We start from the raw sequence: 23,025 nt of genomic DNA, 5'->3' as shown, positions 1-23,025 counted from the left end.
AATCTTGAGTAATTTTATAAGGTTTTGTGCTAAAAGACCAAAGGATTGTATTTGAGATTTCAGATCAAATATGGACTGGGATAGGGTAGATGACTATGCTTTTAAGCAGAAGGAAAAAAATCTAGTTCTTATGCAGGTCCCAGAATCTATAAACTGGTATTTTAACATATTGATGTCAGTTTTCATTATCTTCATCAATGGGTATTTCCTATCTTTTTTTTAAAATTTAATTGATTTTATGTTTTTTAATACATGACAGCAGAATGCATTACAATTCTTATTACACATATAGAGCACAATTTTTCATATCTTTGTATATAAAGCATGTTCACGCCAATTCATGTCTTTATACATAGACTTTGTTGTGCTTTTTTGCATTACAATTCTTATTACACGTATATACCACAATTTTTCATATCTCTGTTTGTATATGAAGTAGGTTGACACCCAATTCATGTCTTCATACATGTACTTTGGATAATGATGTTCATCACATTCCATCATCCTTGCTAATCCCCTGCCTCCTCCCTTTCCCTCCCACCCCTCTTCCCAATCTAGAATTCATCTATTCCTCCCATGCTCCCTCTCCCTACCCCACTATAAGTCAGCCTCCTTATATCAGAGAAAATATTCAGCATTTGTTTTTTGGGGGATTGGCTAACTTCACTTAGCATTATCTTCTCCAGTGCCATCCATTTACCGGCAAATGCCATGATTGTATTCTCTTTTATTGCTGAGTAAAATTCCATTGTGTATATATATGCCACATTTTTTTTTATCCATTCATCCACTGAAGGGCACCTAGGTTGCCTCCACCTGCATGGGAGCAGAGCGCAATCTGGATTCTGCAGAGGTGCTGATAGGTGGTTCTGCTGAGCCGTGAGTGAGCTAGAACTTTGGGCTTTGGGTCCATAGCCCAGAGATTTACCCGATCCCAGAGGCTCTGATTTCTGCGCAGTGGTCGCAGCACTGGTGATTTCTCAGTATTTCCTATCTTAACGTACAGTATTTGCATTTGATGAACCAATCAGCTTAAACATGGCCTCTTTTTTCAAATGATCAGAGTAATTTTTATTTGAAATCACACAGGGCCAAGTATGGTGAATACATCCATTTGAACTGTGATGCTACAATCAGCCCATTAATTTCCAGATCTAGATAACACTGGTGCTGTACTATGGAGGGGGAGGTATGCTAAATGTATAGGAGAATCTGTATTTTCATACCCTCATAGGAGTTTTAGAAAGATAATGTGGAACCAAATCAGAAGGTAACGCTTCCTGTAGACTAAGCAGGGAGCAGCCAGGTTGCTGAGCCAATCCCTGCAGGTGTCAGTGTTAATGTAGGATCCTGGGAGGGATCCTGGTGGCACTAACCCTGTGGGTTGGAACCACGTGTGAAGAGCCCCAGGGCTTGTGGAAACAAATTGCTCTGGGTCCCTCTGCCCATTTTAGCCAGTGCTACTTCACTTTTAATGTCTTAGATTTGGGAGTTCTAGGGGCAAGTTTTAATAGTTCTGGTACCTAAAAATTAAAGTCCACTCACAATCCAACAGATAAATTCTACACAATTAAATTGTGACCATTGACATGCAGGTGCTCTTCCTCCCTCTAGCCAGGTCTTGGAACCTGTCATGGGTAAAATCTACAGCATCTTCCTTGACTCAGCCCCTTTGAATGCCAAGAATCTAATAGAACTTTCTTAATTGTTTTCTTCTCATAGAGTTGAATTTAACTCTATGTCAAAGAACCCTTCCCTGCAGTGAGCATTTTTTGTGTAGGTTTGAGCTGAAACATCTTGTCAGGATTTATCATTTGCCTCCCAAATGTCCCCTGTCTCTGTTCTTCACATCTTCAGCTGAGTCTGGGTCAATAACTTGTTATATTCATGGAAGTTTCTCTTGAGGTTGAAAAATATTTGGGGGGAAAAAAGAATGATAACTTCTTTACTAATAAAGCCAGATCCCAAATTCAAACTAATTTTGAGTGTATTTCTCTGAATGCTTAGGATCTTGACTCAACATGTAAATAAATTTTAAAAGTTAAACAGTAAAACCAAAAAATTGAATAATAAAAGCATGTTTCAAGGAAGAACTAATCCCAGTGAGTTAGGTTGACTCATTGCAGGGATTGATTGGGTGTCTATACATCCTTTTGGGAAAACTGGGTGTGCATGGGTTGGTTGTGTTAATTTGATTATTTGCAGAATTATTCAGAAGGAAATAGTATTCTTCTAGCCAGTAGGTATTAACTACTAAAAAGAGGCCTAGAGACCAGGAGTCACTCAGAGCATTTAAAAGCTGTGTTTTCTGGTTCAGGGTAGAGCTGAGCACAGAGAGCCAGGTCCCCGCCTCTGCAGCCTCCACCAAGGCAGTGCAGGCAGCATCCACCGTTGCAGCTTTGGGAGGCAAGTGTCTGTGATGGCGGCTTTCCTGAAGCAGATTCCCCCTGCCTTCATTTCCTGTATGCAATTTATCCACTAGACTTTTTGGACTTCCTATTAAGAATTCCAGATATTTTAGTAATACTTCACAGCATAGTTTCTACTAGTAGATACCTTGATATTCAGTAAATTAAGTAAGATAACAACTGTTAGATCATGGGACAATACAAATGTGCAGGCACAGTAATCAAATGGACATACATAAAAGCTGAGATGTATAGTGTCACTCTCTGTATTTTGCCCTTTGGCAATTCTACTTTGAGTTTCTTGCAGCCAGCAAATGAGGAATTAATTCAGCACTGTCATTCTGATTGTCTTGCCGCTCTAAGAAAAAGCTGAACATTTTTGTTCAGAAAAATACCCGATAGTGTTTAATAATGAATAGGAATGAAGGTAAGCATGTGAATTTCTGTAATTTGGTGAACATCATTTCAAGTTTCACATGCTTTCCTTTTTTTCCTCCTAGTAACGATTGCCTTATCTTTTGATTTGTATAGAATGTGGCACGTGTGGTGTTCCTAACTCATGGATCATGTATGTGTGAGGGAGGTGGGCACAAGAGCAGTGGCGTGCAGGCCCCATGCTGTTTTATCTGCAGTAGGTCAGGGCACTTTGGCAATCTGTACAGTCACTTCCCTTTGGCTCTCAGCAGCATTCTGGTTTGAATGAGAAATTTCATGGTCTACCTAGCAGGGGAGACCTAGTGTCTGTCCTTGTGGCGTATCCTTTTGGCATCTGATGTGGGAGTGCACCTCTTCTTTCTTGCCTTCTGTGACCCCCAGGTTTTGACTTTCTAGTCTTCTCGACTGGCCCTGATGTTGGTAGTCAGTGCACCCAGATCTCTTTTACTCCCAACCTGTTCTCTTCTCTCAGCCTCCTGCACACCACCTGGATGACCTCACACCTCAGATGTTTTGGACCACTGCCTTTATTCTAGTAATGGCCAAATGTGAAATCTCCAGAGAAGCCCAGCCTATCCACTGGCCCAAACCATGTTGTCCAGAGTAACTGACTGGACACCTCTTCCTGGTTCCCCATAGTAACCTAACCCACAACGAATTTGCTGATGCTCAAGCAAAGCTGCTTTTTATGAGCTGATGGTTGGAGTTCTTGACATTTTGTGCCTTTAGAAATAAATAATCAACCAGATTATTTTTATAAATTTTTGTATTATGCTTAAAATATTTGCTTTGTTTTGAAATTACAAGATATGATAGCCTGCTATTTGCACACACTTATTTGTGAGCAATATTTTTGTTTGTACATATTCATTATTCCTGAAAACTGAAAAATTAAACTGGATGTGTTTTTTTCTCTTTTGAATATGATATTAAATATATAGGGAGGTAATAGTTGCCCTTTTTATGTTCACTTTTAAGGGATTAGAGCTACCTTTATGGCATGTACAAGAATCTTAAGCAGATGAACACAATTTAAGGGTCTCTGAAAGTCAGTGTGAGGCTAGTTTGTAGAATCACTTTCTCCTTTGACTTACACTTTACTGTCAATATCTCCTGTACTGGAGTCACTAAATAGGAGTCCACTATGGGTGTAAATTAAACAGTGGATGACTGAGAATAAACACATTAAAATTCTATAGTGGCAAAACCACCAATGGGTATCATGCTGTGGAAACCCCGTAGATACACAGAGTAGCCACTGGTCAAATTCAGAGCAGATCCCGGAGGAACTTAAGCCCTTCACTGTTACAGGAGAAAGTATTTAAACACTTGTTTGATTGGTTTTCTTGAAATGAAATTTGAAACAGTGAGCTTGCTGCCCTTAATGACATGAACTCCCCCAAAGCGCCTTATCACACACCTCAGAAAGCACTAGCTGAGTCAAATGCTTCCATGGGTCTACTTTTATCCTCATGCTAGTACCACTTAAGTAGTGGAAAGAGAGGAGGAGCCCAGAGAATGCAGACTGAAGAGATGTCCTGTACAGGGGCTGAAGCAACCAGGGAGAAGCCAAGTGTGGCTCCTGTGTCATGAGTGCCATCAATCTCTTCATTGGACCAAAAGCTTCAGCGAAAGCATCAGACATTTGCCATCTCTGCACTACTTTCTCTTTCTTCCTACCTCCTTTATTCCCCTTCTTCTCCACTGGCCTCAGCCCCTGCTTCCCTTTGGTTTAATCATGCATTGGAAGCCAACCGTGTCTCAACCTTGCTGACCTGTTCTCTTCCTCTTTGCGTCTACCTCACAGTCGCCTGCCCTGCGGAGCTCCTCTTTCCTCTGCCTAGGGAAATGGCACTCCCACTCCATCATCCACTGCGGTGATTTGGAACTGTTAGTCTACCTCACAATTGCTAAGTGCTCAGAGCCTACAATAGTCAAGGGTCCTTCTCATGTGGAATTTATGTTCTAGGAAGAACACAGAACTAAACAATCAGTGAACAAAATAGTGAGCAGGTGTGATGTGAACTTGGGGCCACGGCTTGGCCTGGAGTACTTAGGCAAGTAACTGAGCTACATCTTCCTCCTCCACATCAGTAGCTTCCCTGGTCTCCTTGATTGCTCCTCTTAAACACCTTTGAGATTCTCCACATTTTGCCCCACTGAAACTACCCCATATATCTTGTCTCCATCTTTTATTCTCCTTCATCTAGGTTGGGGCAGGAGCATCCAGACTGAGTCCCTATATTTGATCCCAGCACTAGAAGCAACCCTCCATGTTCCCACCAGTTTTTTCTAGTCATGCACATTGGAGCATGTTGTTTCCTGGCTTAAGTTCTTCAATGCCATGGACTACCAAGTCTAAACCCCTGAACGTCGCACAACTTCATAGCTTCTGCCTCTTCACACTGTTCCCATCTTGATATCCAAACTGAGCTTGCAGCCATGCCACACTGCCTGCGGGGTTCAGCATCTGCTTAGAATAGGGAGGCTTTCTCCACTATTTCTTCACTTCCCATCAGATTCTTATTCATCTTTCAAGACCCAGGGTTTCTGTGAGCACTTTCATGATCCCTACCCTAGACCAAGGGAGTTGTCCTTTCTTTCTATGAAGGCATGACTATTTGAATGTGTTATTCAGTTTATATTTTATTTACTACAGTTACCTGTAATGTTAGCGTCTTCAAATAGATTACAAACCAGTGCTGTAGTTCACATCTGCCTTGCCATTGTAGTAGGTTATCAGTATTGTATTTGTTGAATAAATAGTTAAGAAAATAAATGATCTTATACCTAAGTTCCTGGATGGAGCATCCAAGAAATTTGAATTAGTAATGTAAGTAGAATTAACCCTCAGGATATCTAGAGAGTAGGAGAATAGCCATATTAGATAAATGATAATTTACTAGAAAATTATTTCAACATTGGTTTTGAACTCTACTGAAGAAATCCTTGTTTTGTATACTAGTGTACAGTTTCTATCTTGATAGAGTCCAAATAGTAAATACTCTTCCATCTTTCTTTGATGACTCCATATCTTCCAATGCCCACATCTGTTTTTTGGAAGGGGAATTCTCACTGATACAGTTCAGTAGTTAATGATAAGGTAGTTATGCTCAAAGAGCATTCATCCTCTGGCTTTATAAGGAGATGTTTGTTTGGGATCCATTTTAAACCCCTGACATTATTTGTCTCCTGTACAGTGCTAGGCACCCACACACCACTCATGTGACTTCCTCAGGCTTCCCAGCCTTCATCCAAGAAGTTCTGCTTCCATCTGATGATGGACTCTTGCTGGGCCTTCCATGACTTTATGACTTGGGGAACACAATAGAACCTAACTCAGAATGGGCCTCTGTGGACTTGTGGCAAATCTGTCAGAACCCAACCCACTGGGAGTTCTCTGCCACGGCCACTGATATGCCGTGATTGAGTGTCTCTCACTGCCAGGAATGTTTTTCAAAGGCATGTGATTTTGCTTTGGGTTGCATGACCTAGCTGCAGAATCCCAAGGGGCTTTCATTGTGGTTTTCTACTGTAGTTTACCAAGGTTCATCCTCTCTCTCCACCATTGAGTCTCCAGGCTCACACCATCTAGCATTCAAACTGTTTGCAGGGACTGATTCGGTGTCTATATGGTTGTATTGGGAAAACTGGGTAAGCCTTCTCCAGAGCTCTGTGTGCTCCAGACCCTACTCAAATCTGATAGCTTCACACATTACCCAGTATGTGGATTGAAACAGCATTCTTAGAGGTAGGCATTCATACCTGCAGTGCCCAAAGAGGCCTACCAGGCATTCTCCGTGTTTCTTTGTGGGAGAAGATACGAGACAGAACAATTCAGTTTTCACTTTGGAAGAGGTATCTATAGGCCCTGTCCAGAGGACCCTGCACTGAACTGAAGTGACTGTACCTGAATCTTCATAGGCCTGAACTGTGACACCAAACAGCATCCCCCCTCCATTGAAGCATTTTCTCAGGCAACAACTAGACTGTTACCTTGTGCCTAGGACCAAATGCCCACCTCCCCCCCGAGAAGACATGTGGCTCAGATTGACTCTGCCATTGGGTGCCTGGCCATTGGAGTAAGAGGCATCATGGTAGAGAAGGCCCTTGAAGTCTCCCACCCAGGATGGCAACTAAGGACACAGCAGCCTGAGGAAAAGCAGAGATCAGTGCATCATTGAAGGCTGAGAGGAGCAGGAGGTGGCCCCTCACACGTTTACTTAATTCATCAGACTGGCCCTGAAGAACCCAGATTGATGCTAGAAAATGACTTGTCCTAAGTTGCTGCCCTGATTACAGCTACTGTGGTGGCCCTTCTAGAACAGATTAAATGACCCCAGCAACCTGGTGTGTGGCCATGGATTTGATGAATGTTTCTTTTCCATTCTGATTAGAAAAGAAAATCAAATAGTCTACTATTGTATGAGATAGACAACAGGATTCATTTACAGCTTTCCTCTAAGCGGTGGGTCTTCCACCTTCTGTCCTAAAGTACTGGACCAAGCATACACGTGCAGAACATCACCCAAGTCCATGACAGTGATGGTACTGTTCTGAGCCACTGGACAAGCCAAGGAGTGACTGGCACTCTGGAGCCTTGGGTATGGCAGCTGTGGAAGATAAGACCCACAAAGACTCAGGGACCTACCACTTCCATCAAGAGTGTAGGGTCCAGTGGTCAGCGTGCTTGGAAGACATACCATTCTTTATTCGTTTTCTAGTCCCAAATTAGTTTTGCTTCTCATTTCTACATCTGTGTCTGTTTGTCAGTATTTCTCTGGGAGTGTGAAACTTGAACCTGAGCTGGGCATCCTGAGTACACCCTGCACGCAATTGGGTCATTACTTCCCTGTTGGGCTCCGTGCTTGTGCGAATGCAGGCACATCACGGTGTTGGCCCTCCAGCCGCTAGATGCTGGAGTCTCCTGCTCTCCTCCTTGAGCTGTTTGTTGTTATTGTTGTTGTTGAGTTGTTTTACTCCTGGCTACAGGACTTTACATTTCTTCACATTAAATTTAAATTTAGTTTTGTCGCATGTGTATTATGCTTCAAATATTTCAGTCATACAAGATTGTTCTGTATCCACAAATATTAGTAGTTCTGTTTATTGGTTTCAGGTGATATAGACTGAAATATAATCACTATTTTTACAATATAGCATTGTAAATGTACTGAGCCCTGGCTAACATGTACTGAGCCCTGGCTCTATATGTCAGGCACAGTGCTATGTGTTTTACATAGACTATCTCGTTTCCTCTTCAAGCCACTAAGTATCATTGTGCCCATTTTACAGATCAAGACATAAGATTTAAGGAATTCAGGTAACTGTCTAGAACTACCAAAGGTCTGAGATTTTGCCATCTTGGACACTAGTGAGTTGTCTCATAGTAGTCTATGGGTGCCGGCAGGGAGAAACGGCATTTACTCAGACATGGTGACAGCCAGAGGATTGGCGTCTGTGCCTGTCCCCTGACCCTGGCCCCACAGGCTGACAAGAAGAGGCAGTGGGGTGCTGAAAGGAGAAGCTGTGAGCTTGGTAGCCCAGCACTAGACCCTGCGCAGTAAGCTGGCCTTTCTTTACCTAAGTGGAGTATTTTTACTTTAATGGGCAATGTACAAATTTGCCTTGCCTCTGGCTCTGGAATGAGAGAGACACTGTGTCTTCTGAGGCTGTTCGCTTTAGAAACTTTGATGAAAACATGCTCTAGAACTTGGCCACGCCTAGGCTTGCAAAGTATACAGAAACACGAGGGTTCCAGGGAGATTAGCTTCAACAAGTGTAGGGAGGAAGTGCTCCCGGCATGCTGACCCCAGACTGCAGTGCTTTCTCTTTGCTGTGAGATAGTCTTCAGCTTCTCATCTCCTTTTAAGGCCGTTGATGTGCCAGGTGTTGGAGCTGCTGTAGCAGGTACTAGGGTCCTGTACCTAAGGAGCTCAGTGCTTAGGTGAGCACATTTATGAATAGTTTCTTGTAATCCATTAGAGGAGCATACAGCAGGCTGAGTATGTACATAATATCTCTAAAACCTAACGTGACTTTCATGTTAAAACAGTGTACAGTTGAGAAATACGTAAGTATTTTCTTATGGACGTGTCTTGGTCCCATGGCCTTAGAACACAGACATGCCCATCATGAGGATAACGTGCCAGGGTGCAGAGGTACCAGGTGCTTTCTTCCATGCTCATGGAGGCCTGAGTGACCCAGCAGCAGTCATACCACTTGTTTTCTCAGTGGGCATTTTTCCTTGCAGGCAGTGCAGTGCTCCTGTTTTCCATCTCAGAGACTTGGTGAGGTATAGTGCCAGCGTCAGAGCCACCTGAGTGGAGGAGACGGTATTTGGGGCTGGAGCAGGGGGCTGCATTGCTGAAATGGAGTGAAAATGCTGAACTGTGGCATTCCACAGCTGCTACAGTTCCTTAAGTGCCCTGCCCTTTAAGAGCTTGCTCAGCTCTTGAAAATCAGCAGGCATTGCTCTAGCACTGAGCGTCAGCACTGCACCCCAGCCGCTACCAAAGCCAGGGAGGTATGTGGTACAAGTTCCTCTCTAGGATCTGAGTTCTGGGACCCAAGGGAACAGAGGCCCTGCTTTCCTACCAGACCCCCACATTCAGCCCAGCCTGTCTCAGCCTCACACCTGCAGTTGGCATGCTGGAGACCTGAGGCAGGAAGCGGGTTGAGGAGGGAAGGGATGTGAGGCCACTTGCAGCTCATGTGTAGTGCAGTGTGTTCGTGAAAGTCTCAAGAAATGTGGAAACTTGACATTTTATTAAGCATATAAAATGTTTAAGTTTTAGAAAGTAGTAATTGTCTAGTTCTGTAACTAGTGAAAGTATGGGGTGCAGGCACGTGCTCAGGAGCCGTGCACTTACCCTGGAGCTCGAAGAAAGGCCTGGAAGCCCCTTCCTTCATGAAGGATCAGGCCTGCCTTCCAGTTTCCTGTGTCCCACAAAGCCCTCACTTCATCAGGCCTACACCTTTATTCTCTTTGGCTGGGAGTTCCAGTGCGCAACCAGCTGCCAACCCTTAAGAACCCTAGACACACTTGCTCACTGTAACTCAGCTTCTATGAGAGTTCCTGAGTTCTGATTGCATGCAGGGTTTAAATTTCAACGTGTCCCAGCCACCGTTCCCATCACTTGACACCCTGGGCACAGCTTTGCGCTCGTTTTCCTGCATGGCATCATGGTAGGATGGAATGCATATATGGGTATTACTGATGGGTGTATGTGGTATCATGTATAGTGGTCACATATGCTTGCCAGTCTGAGAGCATCCAACTACTTGTAAAGAGTTTTTTAGTGAAAAGGCAAGCTATTGTTGCCTGTTTGGTGAAGCCTTCAAACTCCTTAAAGTATTAATTTTATGGAGGTAGTTTTCATGGTCACACAAGAGCAGACTATGGCTCTGTGTGTTCCTGGCCCCATGATTCATGACTACATGATACCTCATTTGACTTCTATTTTAAATATACATATACTAGAAACTTCTGAAGACTTTAGGTATGTTTTCTGCATAACCCCTGCAACAGAGTGGCATAGAACTATACCTCCTAACACCTCAGATGTCCCTGAGGTCAGCCACATCCCAGCATGCAGGCATACAATCCATGTCCCATATGGTTTCAGACACTCACCAGGTCAGGCCTGGAGCCAGCCTTTGCTCGGGTTGTCCACAGTGCTTCTCAAGGATTCCCTACTGAACTCTCCTCACTCCTCAAAATCAGGCGAGGCATGTAGAGGGAGAACTGCTGATTTACTCACTGTGTTGCACAAACCTCAGGCTCCAAAAGCTGGCAGTTCATATTTGAATTTGCAAGTCAGTTTTTATTCTTTCCAGTCTTTTCAAAATAAGTCTTACCATTTGTCTATTGTTTGTCTTTCTAAAATCAGTTATAAACTGTATTGTCCCAATAAAATATTATTCTCTAGTACTCAGGCAAGCCACAGATATTCTGTGATTTTAAATAGGAGATTCCTGTAGATATTTAGGAAAATGTTCTTATGAAATGTTCTAAGTAAACATTGCAGTATCCACTGGTTAAAAAGAAAATGTTATGTTTTCCACCTGGACCATGGCAGCATCCATGGGCTCCACCTAAGACTAGGTACAACACCAAGCTGCTCTCCACCAGACACCTGCTGCCACTCATTCTCATCGACCCTGTTTTCTCTCCTTGACTTCTGTGTTAGTCATCTTTGTGTCACTGTAACTGAAATACCTGACAAGAACAACTTAGAGGAGGAAAGATTTATTTTGGCTCAAGAGTCCAGAGTTTCAGTCCATGGTGGGCCAGTTCCATTTCTCTGGGCCCAAGGAGAGGCAGAACATCATGGCAGCAGGGTGTTGTGGGGGGAAGCTTCTCAGGATATGGTGGCCAGGAAACACTGGGAGAGAAGGGGAAGGCACCACAAGGAAGAAGATCCATTCCAAGGGCACATCCCAGTGACCCACCTCCTTCAGCCACACCCACCTGCCCACAGTTACCAGTCAGTCCATTCAAATTAGGATGGGCTAATTAGGTTACAGCCCTCACATTTCACCTTTGAATATTCCTGCATTAACACAGGAGGCTTTAGGGAACACCTCATTTCCAACCATAACAGCTTCATTCTGTGGGGCCCCATCCTACACATGGTTATAAAGTGCCAAAACCAGCTCCTCATGCCAACAAATAGTGGCATTGAAGGGCACACCCGGGCCTCTGGTTCCACTTCTGATGTATTCACTTCACACTCAGGGAGTTTTGATGGCTTTGGGTCTCTTTCCTGTGAAGAGGTCAGGCCTGCTGGGTTGTCACCCACAAGATACTCTGGTCCCCTTTCACAGCAGCTCAGGAGGAAATGGCAGACATTTGCCCAAAACATATGATTCATTTTAAGATGTGGAGGAGAAATCCGCATTGCTCTGAGTGAACACAAGCAGCTGCTGTCATTTGGCTACGAGCAGATGTTAGACCTCTGAAAGCCTTGCAGATAATTAAAATACTAACAGTTAGCGTTTTACCCCAGCTGTAGGTTCTGTTTACTGTAAATTTGATTTTAATGGTGCCTCTGTGCTGTTACTAAGAAGCAGTTTTCTTTTTACCTACATACAAAAGTGTCTGCAATGGAGACAAATATCTGTTTGCCGTCATTTCCTCAGGAAAGACATGAAGATACTAGAATAGGAAGGAAACATGAACATGACTACAAAAGTGAATGTGGTCTTTTCCTAGGGTTTGCCAGAAAAGCAAAAGAGACCCACCCGCCAAGTCTGCCCCAGTAGCCCCTGGAGTCAGCCTAGTCAGAGGCAGGCCCTCCAAGGACAGCGGCAGGGCTTCTTATTTGCATAATTTCAAGGTGTGTATAATGTGTGTACACCTTCTGAAAAATAGGCCTTGTCTCCCAACATTGTGTTATCTGTATTAGGTGTTTACAGACTGTCAGAGGACATTTAGGGGAAGGTCATTGGGCTTCTTAATTTCATAACTCCCTAATGCAGAAAAGAGTGTCCCTGTGTTGGTTAAGTCTTGATGTCAGAGGAAGCCTTTACCGGGAGCAATAGGGTGTCCTCTCTCTGATAGAGTGTCAAGGTCTTCAGGAGACCTGACGTTCCCCAGCTGTTTTCTAAGCCTCCAGGTTCCCCTGTGCAAAAGTGGGAAGGGCACTCCTGCTGTCACTGTTGTCAGGCTGTTTCACTGATGCTGATACGGGTGACGATGCACTGGAGAGGGGAAGTGTGGTCCCTGAGACTGCATGCTCCCAGGGAGGCTGCAGGGAAAAGAAAGAACATCCACAGCATACCTCCCCCACCCCCAAGCCAAGGTTGATCCCGGCACCCAAAAACGTGTGCCACATGGGAGATTGGCCTGTGCTGGCACTTGTGGGCCCCTCCGCTCCCCTCCCCTCCCCTCCGCTCCCCTCCCCTCCGCTCCCCTCCTCGGTTTGTTCCAATGGGACTGGAGACACTTGAGCGCTTAAGATGTACTCTTTATGGGTAAATGACAAGATCAGAGCACTTTACAATCTGACTTTAAAGTGCTGCTTACTCACCCTCTGTGAAACTCAACGATGCCATTTCTGTCGTATGAGTCCAGTTTCCAGAGTCAGGTTGATGTGTTCTGACATATCACAGTTAGCTCATTGGCTCCTGCACAGTAGAGAAACAGTTAACTCTGCCCTCCCCTCACCCCCGAAAGCCTGTGGAGATAACCTTAACAGACACAGCCCTGCCTCGCTGAGTGAGATTTGTGTGCATAGCTCCCATTACTGCTAGATCTTCATGCATGAAAATGATAATATATACCTAAGGGTCTGATATAATACAAAATTTCTTAGGGTTTGTGACTTTAAAGGTAAAATATTGTCTTTTATTCTTTGTCACTCTTCAGTACCCATGGAAATACCCAGGTCCAGGGAGACTATTCTTGGTAAAGTTGGAAACCTGAGCGATTATATATTTCCAACTTGAGATAAAATTTATTCTTCATTTTTTCTGGGTATCTTAGGGTTCTTTTCTGGGATTATATTTTGGTTATCTTCATTTGCTACTACTGTTAAGAGTAGCGTTGATGTTAATTAAGAAAGCAGGACTGAAATTTGTGGTACTAAATTTGTGACCTGGTTTGTTGTAAATATTCCTTCACTAAAAATTGCATGCCATGCATTAAGAGCTTCTCAGAAACGGTGTGGATTTCAGTTAATTTTTCACAGAAAAGTAATTTCGCCATCTCCTTTTGCAAAACATAGGCCTTCATGAAATTGAGGGCATAACAATGACTTTTTCTGTATAACCCTTCAACATAGCCTTTGTATGGGTATTTGTGGTTTAGGACTGGTTTTTGCCAAAACACCCGTTAATTACTGTTGTGATCTTTCTGACATATGCTTAGACCAGTGAAGGTCAGCTTAGGTTTACCTTGGGTTTAGGATGACCAGAACAAGCCTGCGCTCTGAAACGAGGCTCCCCTCTGCTGTAGCTATCCTGTTTAACAAGCATGTCAAGGGCTAAAAGTTAATTCTTAATTTTGTATCTCAAGTAACCCATTTATTTCTGTTTTCTGTGTGAATTTTAGCAACACTGACCAGAATGTGTTTCCAACCCTGGAAGTAATGGAGAGATATGAGGCATTGACCAACCTGTGTTCTCAAAGGAGGAGTTGCCAGTTAGTTGGTGGGATATGAGGCCAAGAGGTTTCCTGACCCCTGTCGGGATTATTTGTCAGATTGATGATCCCAGACAAGTCTCTGGACTCCATGACAAGGGTTTCCCTCCAGGAGTTTGAGGACCTGGGCAGTGGCAAGGGAAGCTGCCAGAGGTGGGAGGGCCCTGTGGTGACGCCTCTGCCTAGAGATCACCCCATCTTCTGAGCTGGGGTGGAGTGGTGTCCTGCAGATACCAGAGATTATTACGTCTATAGAATGAGTAAGTCACAGGACAGTTATCGACGTTGGTTTGACCAGCTAAACTATTGGTGACTGCTATTGTAAGAATAATGTATTCCCTGCTTTGAAATTTCTAAAAGGTTATATTTCATTGAATTTTAATTTGTCATTTTTCCTGCTTTCACTTGAGAAACTTATAAGCTTTTGTGACATTAAAATATGGCTCAAATTTATTAGCATAATCTGTTAATATTGTTTCATTTTAATAGACATTAAGTATAATTTCTTAACATTCCTGTTAAAATTACAATTTAAGATTGAAGTTGAGAAAAATTACATGTGGCTTAAGAATCACAGTGTCATGTGTGCCCAAAATTTTTATATGAAAAGTATTATTTTTTGGATTGCTTCATATTCAAGGTGCTTTAATTATTACAGTGAACCAACCCAGAATTTTCAATGTTAGTGACCCTACCAAAATATAAAGTCTAAACTCTGCAGTGTCTGAGATGTAACCAGCAGTGGGTAAACATTTAGTTCAGAAGAGGCTTGGAGATGGAAAATAAGTGCTGGCTCATGGCAACGGAGCGGTTTGCAGAGGATATTAGCACAGGCATTCGTGGGCGTGAGGCGTGTCACCCCACGCCGTGTCTTTTTAATGCCATCTTTATCTGCTACGCGATGCATGAAATCTACTTTCAGTTTTAGAACTGCCAGCAACCTTTGACCCCTTTAGTGCAGACACAATGTGACCTTTCTATTGTCATCAGCTTTCATTCTCCTGAAAATTCTATGAATTTTTATTACAAGTTTTTTTTTAAACCAAGCTGAGGCTTCCACAAATTACTTGCCACAGATGAGATGAAGTTGTTGAAGTGGGTTAGATAAGTTTTACAGCCAGTATGTGTGCTGCCGAGGAGCCCAAGCCTGTGTCCTACAGTGTCATACACCAGTAACTGCTGAGCCTGCTATTGGATAAATACATCATTTTATGGAACATTGATTGTTCTATAAACCCAATGGAGTATTATGCTCTATGATCAAACCATTTAGATTGTGTGTAGAGCACAGAAAATGCCATATTCAGGATGGTACTAAAAGTGCCATTTGTGTATTTTATGGATGTCATTACAGGGGAAACTTCTCTCTGTAGGCCCTGTTTACTGCAAAATTTTTTAGTCTGTAATGACATTTTTCATTCACAACGTATGCCTTCAAGAGAGGGGGCCCTTGTTTTATTTGTTTCATTCGGGTTTACTGCACAAATTCTGTACATTTTAATTAAATGTAAGCTTAACAAAAGCATAAGGTATTTATTCTGTGGGAAGAAGAGATGGCAGTAAAGAAAGGGGAGCTCACCCCAGGAGGAGGGGTCAGGTGCTCACCAGCTCATCCCAGAAGCACCATACAGCGGAGCGGTCGGTCGGAGCCTGTGGGGAGAGCCCCGTCCCCACACCTCACCCACCCTTCTGGCAGGGAGAAGCTGTGCTTTCCATATCTACTTCCAGAGAGGGCTGCAGCTTCATTGTGGAATTCTGGAAAAGGGAGCGTAACTCGAAATCACTTCCCCCAAAACAAGCCCTCAAATACCAAAAAAAAAAAAAAAACCTTTTTATTTCAACCAAATTGTAAACTTTTAATGCATTTAGCTATGAGAAGGCGGGATGGTATCTTTGTACTCGAGGAAGCAAACGAGCACTCAGCTGGAGTTTTCAGGAACAGTCCTGAAGCTGTGTTTTAGCTCCTCTTGCACCGTCTGCCCTACTGGAAACAGATCCAGAACAGGCCTGTTTGGTTAGCTACTGTTAGACTGAAATCTGACATCTTTAAAAAAAATGTAAAGTGCAGTACAAATACTGCGCTGGGCTGCTGGAGTATACTCAAGATCTGTGCTCATGTGGAGTCACACCAGGGACTAAGCTGTCCATGATAAAATTTGTACTGTGGTCCTGTTTTCCAAATGCCATATCCATTTGGCCATTTGCCTTGGTGAGGTTTACAGTTCATATTTACTAGAAAGAGCTCAGAAACGGAAGTCGACGTGCCCAGTAAATTCTTGGTCATAGCCCAGTTGGAATTTAAAGTTGCAGTAGAGATTCACATTCGTTTAAATGACACTTGAACTTCTACATAGCTCCACATTAATTCATTATGGTTGAAATGGAGGAATCTTCAGTGGGTGAATCTTTTTCAATCTGATTGAGGCTGTTACATTTTATAGGTGCTATTTTTCAAAGCAGTACTGACAGCACTCGAAGTTATTAAATTGCTGAATCAAAAGATGGACCTGCACGCACATTTATGAACTGTGATGGACTAGCAGGCCTGTGCTGCCGGAGGTGCAAGCGCTGGTGCCGTTAAGCGTCTTCACAGCCCGGCTGACAGCAGTATTTACCCACGTAGTTTACTTTAATGGTCTGGAGGTGGCCTAACCCACCTCTGGATTCAAATAAATTCAGTAAGTAGTTCAGAGGAGCATAATTATCAGTGCCGCAAGGGATTCAAAGGATCGTTCTGTACCCAAGAGATCTTCCTTCCAGTTGCTGGGGGCAGGGGCTGCCTGGACTCAGCATGTGGCACTTCTCTGAGAGCCCACCTGAGGAGGGGAGCTGGTGCTTTCTTTCCCCTCTGCCCTGGTTTCTCCTGCTGTTTAATCTGATGGTAATGTCCTTTTCTTATGATTAGTTGAGGAGAGGAATGATTTGAAGGCTACCTTCTTTGTTTTTTGTTTTTGTGTCATTATTTCCTTTATTTTCTACAAATTCTGAATAGACTAAAAATGACCTTGAAATTAAAGAATGGGCAGAAACAAATCAAGTGAAGACTATAAAGAAGGCAAGCAGAATATTGCATCCTAGGGAGAGAAGTAGGGACTAGGGGAGAAATTGCAGCAGACTCCAGGGAGAATGTTTAAAGCACATTCCACTAAGAGTAGAGGTCCTGATGGGTGGCAAATTCACCAGGGATGGACCACACCAGGCCCAGCCCAAACTGAAGCATAAATGGAGAAGAATGTGGCATCTCTGTGGAACTCCAATCATGCCAAGCCTTCTCCTTGTAGGCCTTCTAACCTCTTAGAAGAGAGAGAATTGAGGGGGATTAAAGTTCAGAAGATGATTTGAGACCAGGTTGAAATGTATCGACAGTGGCTCAGGCTTTACTTTCTAGGATCCTTGTGCTTTAACCACTCTCATCCTTATCTTCTACAATCTAGTCTTCACCAGGCAATTGGCTGCTCTTCTTTCGTCAACTAGAGCGCGGGGAAGGAGAGGCAGGAAGTTGCTCTGAGCTCAGAGGGTCACTGCCCGTGTGAGACGCAGAGGCTTGCACACCACAGCATGCAAACCTGTGGCTGCTACACCACGGATCTGCATTGTGCTCCATCAGCGCTTGCCTGGGAGCTGGAGTTAGTAGCACCCAGCTGTTCTCTGTGCCTTCGAGGGGAGTCAGTGAGAGGAAGCAAGGATGCACTCTAAGTATGGAGTCCTAACTAGACTTAGGGACCTGTGGGTCCCTCCTCTGGAAAGGGTTACTTTACCTTGAGATGTGGTGATCTCTGCCTGGCTTGCCTACTGAGCTCCAGGGGATGCTGCTGTTGCTGCACACACATGGGAGGAGCTCCTGGGAATGGAGCTAACCTAGCCACCCCTTGGTCTTTTCTTGACCTAAGATTCCATGACCTTTCTAAGATTCATGCTATGTTCACACTTTTCAAGAAAGAATGAATGATAATACTTGACATTTAATTCTTGCAAATCCAGGACCACTGTCCTGCAGTTTGGGTATGATCCTGGACAGGTCCTCTTGGTGGATACCATTGACAGCTTCTGCAGTCCCTCTTGCAGTGCTGACCCTGCTGGAAGACAGGCCTCTGCCTGAGGTCTCTGCTCAGAATTAACACAGTGTTGAAAGAAATGGTTTCTTGCAGAACACGGACAAATGTGGTAAGCAAAATTGTTGTCTCTCAGGGATGCCAGTAATAAATAACCAATAGAATTCTTAATCCTGTTTCCCTTTGGTAAGGATAAGGTATACTGTTAAGCAGCTGACCCGTATCTAAGAGAGTAAAGTGGAATATCTCAAAAATGTGGTTCTATTGGTACATGGAATGCTGAACATAGACCATTTCTTTAGGCCATCTCTTATTTGTCAGGAAAGAAGACAATGATAACAAAACAGAAAAATTGAGATTTAAAAAAGAAAACAGAAGCTCTGTTTAAAGAGTCAGTTTCTTTTCCCATGAAAATAAAGCTTACAATTTCCAGTGCCCCTTGCCCTATTGAATTAGGGACTGGTTCAGTTGACCTGGTGGAGGCTGGAGTGTTACTCTGCACCCTTCCTGCAGCACCCCCATCCCTGTGGTCCCTTTCTGGCCTCCTCCCCTGACCCCAGTGCTACTGCCCATTTTCTTCCTATAGTACAGATGGCAGTTCAGTCCCCACCCAGGTCTGCCAGATGGGTGTTAAGCTCCTGCTCCCATCGCCACTCCAGCCTGTCAGGACCGCTGTCTTCCCAGGTGGACAGTTCACCTGCTTACCTGTGGTATCCAGTTAGGAACCATAGATTGGGAGGACTGGGATGCACCTGCCCTTCCTGGCCCATCACTGCCCAGGCCAGGGGGTTCCCCTGGCTCCGCTTCTCATCCCTATCCCTGGGCTTCCTTCCTTTCCCTCGCGTCTCACAGAGAGTGCAGCTAAGCCACCTCCCCTGTTGCCCCTACCTACAGCCCAAGAGGCTTATTGTGGCATTTCCTAAAGAGGCACAGTGTTTTCACGAAAAGAAATTCAGAAATGACCTGGAAGATCATACATCTTGCCTCCTCTGTAAAAATTCTATACTTTTTCTGCTTAAAATCACTCAGTAGGTTTCTTTTCTCTACAGCCTGCACCCACAGTGTCTCAGCACAGGGCGTGAGGCCTGGTGCAGCCTGACTGCCCATGCACTGTCTAATCTGGAAGCCTGAGCTGCTGACCACAGCAGAGAAGCCTCCTGGGTTGGCTTCTTTCTGGGATGCCCCCTCCTCTCTAACCTCTGCATCTCAGTGAGACCCCATCTCAAAATAATTTTTAAAAGGCAGAGTGTTAAGGAGTGGCTCAGTGGTAGAGCACCTCTCAATTCAATGCCTAGTACCACAAAAAATAAAAGACTGATGTTGTCTTTGATAGATCTTTCCCAAATATTCTATGTTATGGCCTGAGCCTGTAGCCTCTTTGTCTCTGTGCTTGTGCTTGTCACCTTCCGTAGTGTCAAGTCACTCAGCAGGAACATCCCGCCCCACACCAAGAATGTGCTCCCCCAACACCAAGTGCCAGGCTGGACTGGAGTCGGTGGGGCAGTGGGGGTTGCATTCCAGACCTCCCACTCAGGCTTACATTGGCAGGCTGCACATCCACCTTTGTGTGCCCAAGACCCAGCAGAGTGCCAGGCACAGCGCCCAGCCCACAGGGACTCGCCGCAGCCCCCCTGGGCTGTCTGTTCACCAGGCTCACTACCTGAGGTGTAGGAGACACTCAGTGTGTGCTGAATTTCACTTAACAGCTGCGTTTATTGATGCCACATTTGAAAATTTAATCTGGAAGGCTTTCGTTCTTTTTGTTGACTAAACAAATATACTGTACGTAATATCTGGACATTGAAGAAGGATTTTCCTTTGGGTTAGAGGACCCTGCTCTGACTGTTTGCTGAGCTTTACTTAACACCAGTCACTGCATGTGCTATGAGAGACGGGGTGACAGGGAGCAACTGTGCTCCTCCCCAGGAGCTGGAAAGCAAGCACTCCCCTGAGAACTGTGTTCAGACAGTTAATGCAGAAGTGTGGAAAATGCATACAGAACATACAGCTGTTTGCACTCTCAAACCAGTAACATACCTGTAAGTGTCTTTACACATGTGGGCACACAGCCTCATGGCGCTGTTGGTGGGTGCAGCCGTGGGCGCTCCTGCAGAGTGGCCGCTGTGTTTGATTGAGGCTGCAGAGCTCCTGAGGAGCAGCCATCTTGCTTTAAGTCTGAAAGTCCTGATTCTGAGGCTCTAACTGGTCCTGTCTCCCACAGGCATCGTGTCCAAGTCCTACGAGTGCCGTCTGAAGGGACAGGGAGCCACCTTTGTGGAGACAGACAGCCCTTTCACTGCAGCCGCACTGGCAGAGGAGTCTCCTGTCAGAGAGAAGGCCCTCAGGAGCAGCAAGAGGCCTGCCCAGGCCTCCGAGCAGGTCCAGCAAGTCATCATCATCCAGGGCTACGATGGGGAGTTTGCCCTGGATGCCTCTGTGGAAGAGACCGCTGCAGCCACGCTGCAGACGCTGGCAATGGCTGGCCAAGTGGCCAGAGTGGTGCACATCACAGAAGACGGGCAGGTCATTGCCACGAGTCAGAACGGAGCCCACGTGGGCAGCGTGGTGCCAGGGCCCATCATCCCTGAGCAGCTGGCAGACGGAGCCACCCAGGTGGTCGTTGTGGGGGGCTCAGTGGAAGGTCATGGCGTGGATGAGTCCCTCAGTGCAGGGGGCACTGTTATACAGCAGGTGACCAAGCAGGAGATTCTGAGTCTCTGCGAGGCTGGGGCCCCCCCTGCCGATGCCTCCTCAGCCTTAGACGCCTTGCTGTGTGCCGTCACTGAGTTAGGGGAGGTGGAGGGCAGGCCTGGGCATGAGGAGAAGGCCAGACCAGGCCATAAAGACGTGCTGATCCGGCTGCCCAGTCAGGAGGCCTCCCATACCACTGCCGACCCGGAGGCCCCAGAGATCCAGATGTTCCAGGATGCTCAGGAGAGCACAGCAGCCATGGAGGTGCTGACCCAGGTTGTCCGGCCCTCGACCATTGTTGCATCTCAGGAGCGAGCCCAGGTGGCCTTGAAGAAGATGGTCCGAGGAGTCCTGCAGTTTGCTGTGTGTGACACGGCTGCGGCCGGCCAGCTGGTCAAGGATGGTGTCACTCAGGTCATCCTGAACGAGGAGGGCGCTGTCCACATGGTGGCTGGGGAGGGCTCCCAGTTCATCATGCAAGAGGCGGACGCCCATGGCCTGCGGGTGCCAGCTGAGCATGTGGACCTGGTGGAGTCTGATGGGGAAATCTCACAGATCATTGTGACAGAGGAGCTGGTCCAGGCCATGGTCCGGGAGTCAGGCAGCAGCTTCCCCGAGGGCGCTACTCACTACATTGTGACGGAGCTGCCCCCCGGGGAGCAGGAGGATGGCGGCGTGTACTCCCACACTGTGATAGAGACAGCTGGCTCTCAGGAGATCCTGCAGGCTGGGGCTGCGCTTCGTGCTGAGGCTGTGGCCCCAAATGGCACGGAGCAGCTGACAAGCATGGTCATTTACACCCAGGAGGGCACCCCGACAGCCACGGTGATCCAGAGCCAAAGAGAAAGTAGTGAGCTCCAGGAAGCCTGAGGTGGGGCCTTGACGCTGGGCGCAGGGCCAGTGTGGAAAGGCCCGCGCTGAGGTTGGTGTGCCCCTGAGCTCCCTCTAACCTTCCGAACACTGGCCACATGGCTCCAGTAAGTGCCACACCTGCTCTCTGCAGGGGTGGTGACAGAGGCCACTAGAAAAGCACTCACAGGCACCCAGCTGGTGCCCTGGAGTAGCTGCAGATCACAGTAGAAGGGCAGGGGCATGCTGTAGGGACAGGGCCTGTGCCTTCCAGCCCTTTGCTCCTGGGCCTGCCCCGCCCCATCCTGCACCAAGGGAAGCAGTTCCTGGTTTCCCCTTCCTGCGTGGGAGGTTGGAAACACCCCTGTCACTGGCTGCCTGGCCTGCAGCTCTGTCCTCACTTCCTTCCTTATGTGTCTGGTTGAAAGTCGCAGCTACAGTGATTACATCCTGCAGCAGCCGCTCCCCACCACCACAACCTTGGTTGGTTTTTTTGTTTTGTTTTCTCCAGTTTTAGGATAATGTATCCCCAGACCAAAGGAAGCCTGTTAGTAGATTTCATGTATAAATTCCCTCTTCAAGCATTTTAGGTGTATCCGTTGCTCTGGTTGCATTCTGCATAACAGAAATCTGATGACTCTGGTTAAGCAAAGCCTTGCTGTTCATGATCAGTTAAAATAGACCTTGGTTAAGAAAGCTGATACTTCTGATTTTGACTTCGTTCCATATCATAAAGTCCATACATGAAATGCATACTTCTGGAAAATATTGTTCATATCAATATTTTGCTTTTTATAACAAATGTTTGTATTGATATCATTTTGCAGGATCTATTTGTGTCAGTATGGAAAAGCTGACATTAAACATTAACAAATAGAAACCATGCCCCGTACCCCTTGCCTGACCAGCATTGTCTGTGTTGAGTTGTGGATTCACTACAACTACTGGGTGCAAGTTCATGTTCCAGTCATTTGTTTCTTGATACTATTGGTCTTGTTTTTTTTCCCAAAATTGTTGTTTTTGTTCTGTTTTCTTTTAAATAAAATGACAGCATTAAAGATAATGATGATGTCTTGCTCTGAGTGACCAGCTGTGGGGCCGCTGTGACAGCTCAGGAGAGTGGCTTGCAGGCAGTTGCTCCTCTCCCCGGCCAGTATACTTCCAGCCAGCACCTTCTGCAGGTCGAGCTCACTGTGAACGTGCGGCAGATGGCCCAGGCACTTTCTGCGACAAGATCGTGTTCTCTCATGGTTTGTATCTAGAAATCCTGGAGAACTAACAGGAAAGGAAGCTGGTCCTCCCTTCCTTCTGTCAGTGCAGCACCACATAGTCTCTGCCTGAGGCCATGGGGCCAGCGCCACTGGGAGGCGAGCCTGCGCCCTGCCTGGCTTCCTCACGCTGCTTTGATTTCGGCCCATTCCAGGGCCACCTCCGTCTACACAGC

The 23,025-nt window shown here is 45.6% G+C and overlaps 1 protein-coding gene across 3 annotated transcripts in view; it reads left to right on the top strand.

Moving 5' to 3' along the window:
- Znf407 (zinc finger protein 407) overlaps positions 1 to 22,644 on the top strand; it is a 430,768-nt gene extending 408,124 nt beyond the window's left edge. For all 3 annotated transcript variants that reach the window (XM_071602635.1, XM_027935301.2, XM_071602634.1), the window contains one exon: positions 20,263 to 22,644. In XM_071602635.1, coding sequence (XP_071458736.1) covers positions 20,263 to 21,602 — 1,340 coding nt within the window. In that variant the 3' untranslated portion in view covers positions 21,603 to 22,644. The remainder of the gene's footprint in view (positions 1 to 20,262) is intronic.
- The last annotated feature ends 381 nt before the right edge of the window (positions 22,645 to 23,025 follow it).

Source organism: Marmota flaviventris, chromosome 16 (assembly GCF_047511675.1).
Source record: "Marmota flaviventris isolate mMarFla1 chromosome 16, mMarFla1.hap1, whole genome shotgun sequence".
In the NCBI taxonomy this organism is placed as follows: domain Eukaryota; kingdom Metazoa; phylum Chordata; class Mammalia; order Rodentia; family Sciuridae; genus Marmota; species Marmota flaviventris.
Note: the sequence above shows the minus strand (reverse complement) of the source record. Positions and strands in the feature narration are given on the sequence as shown.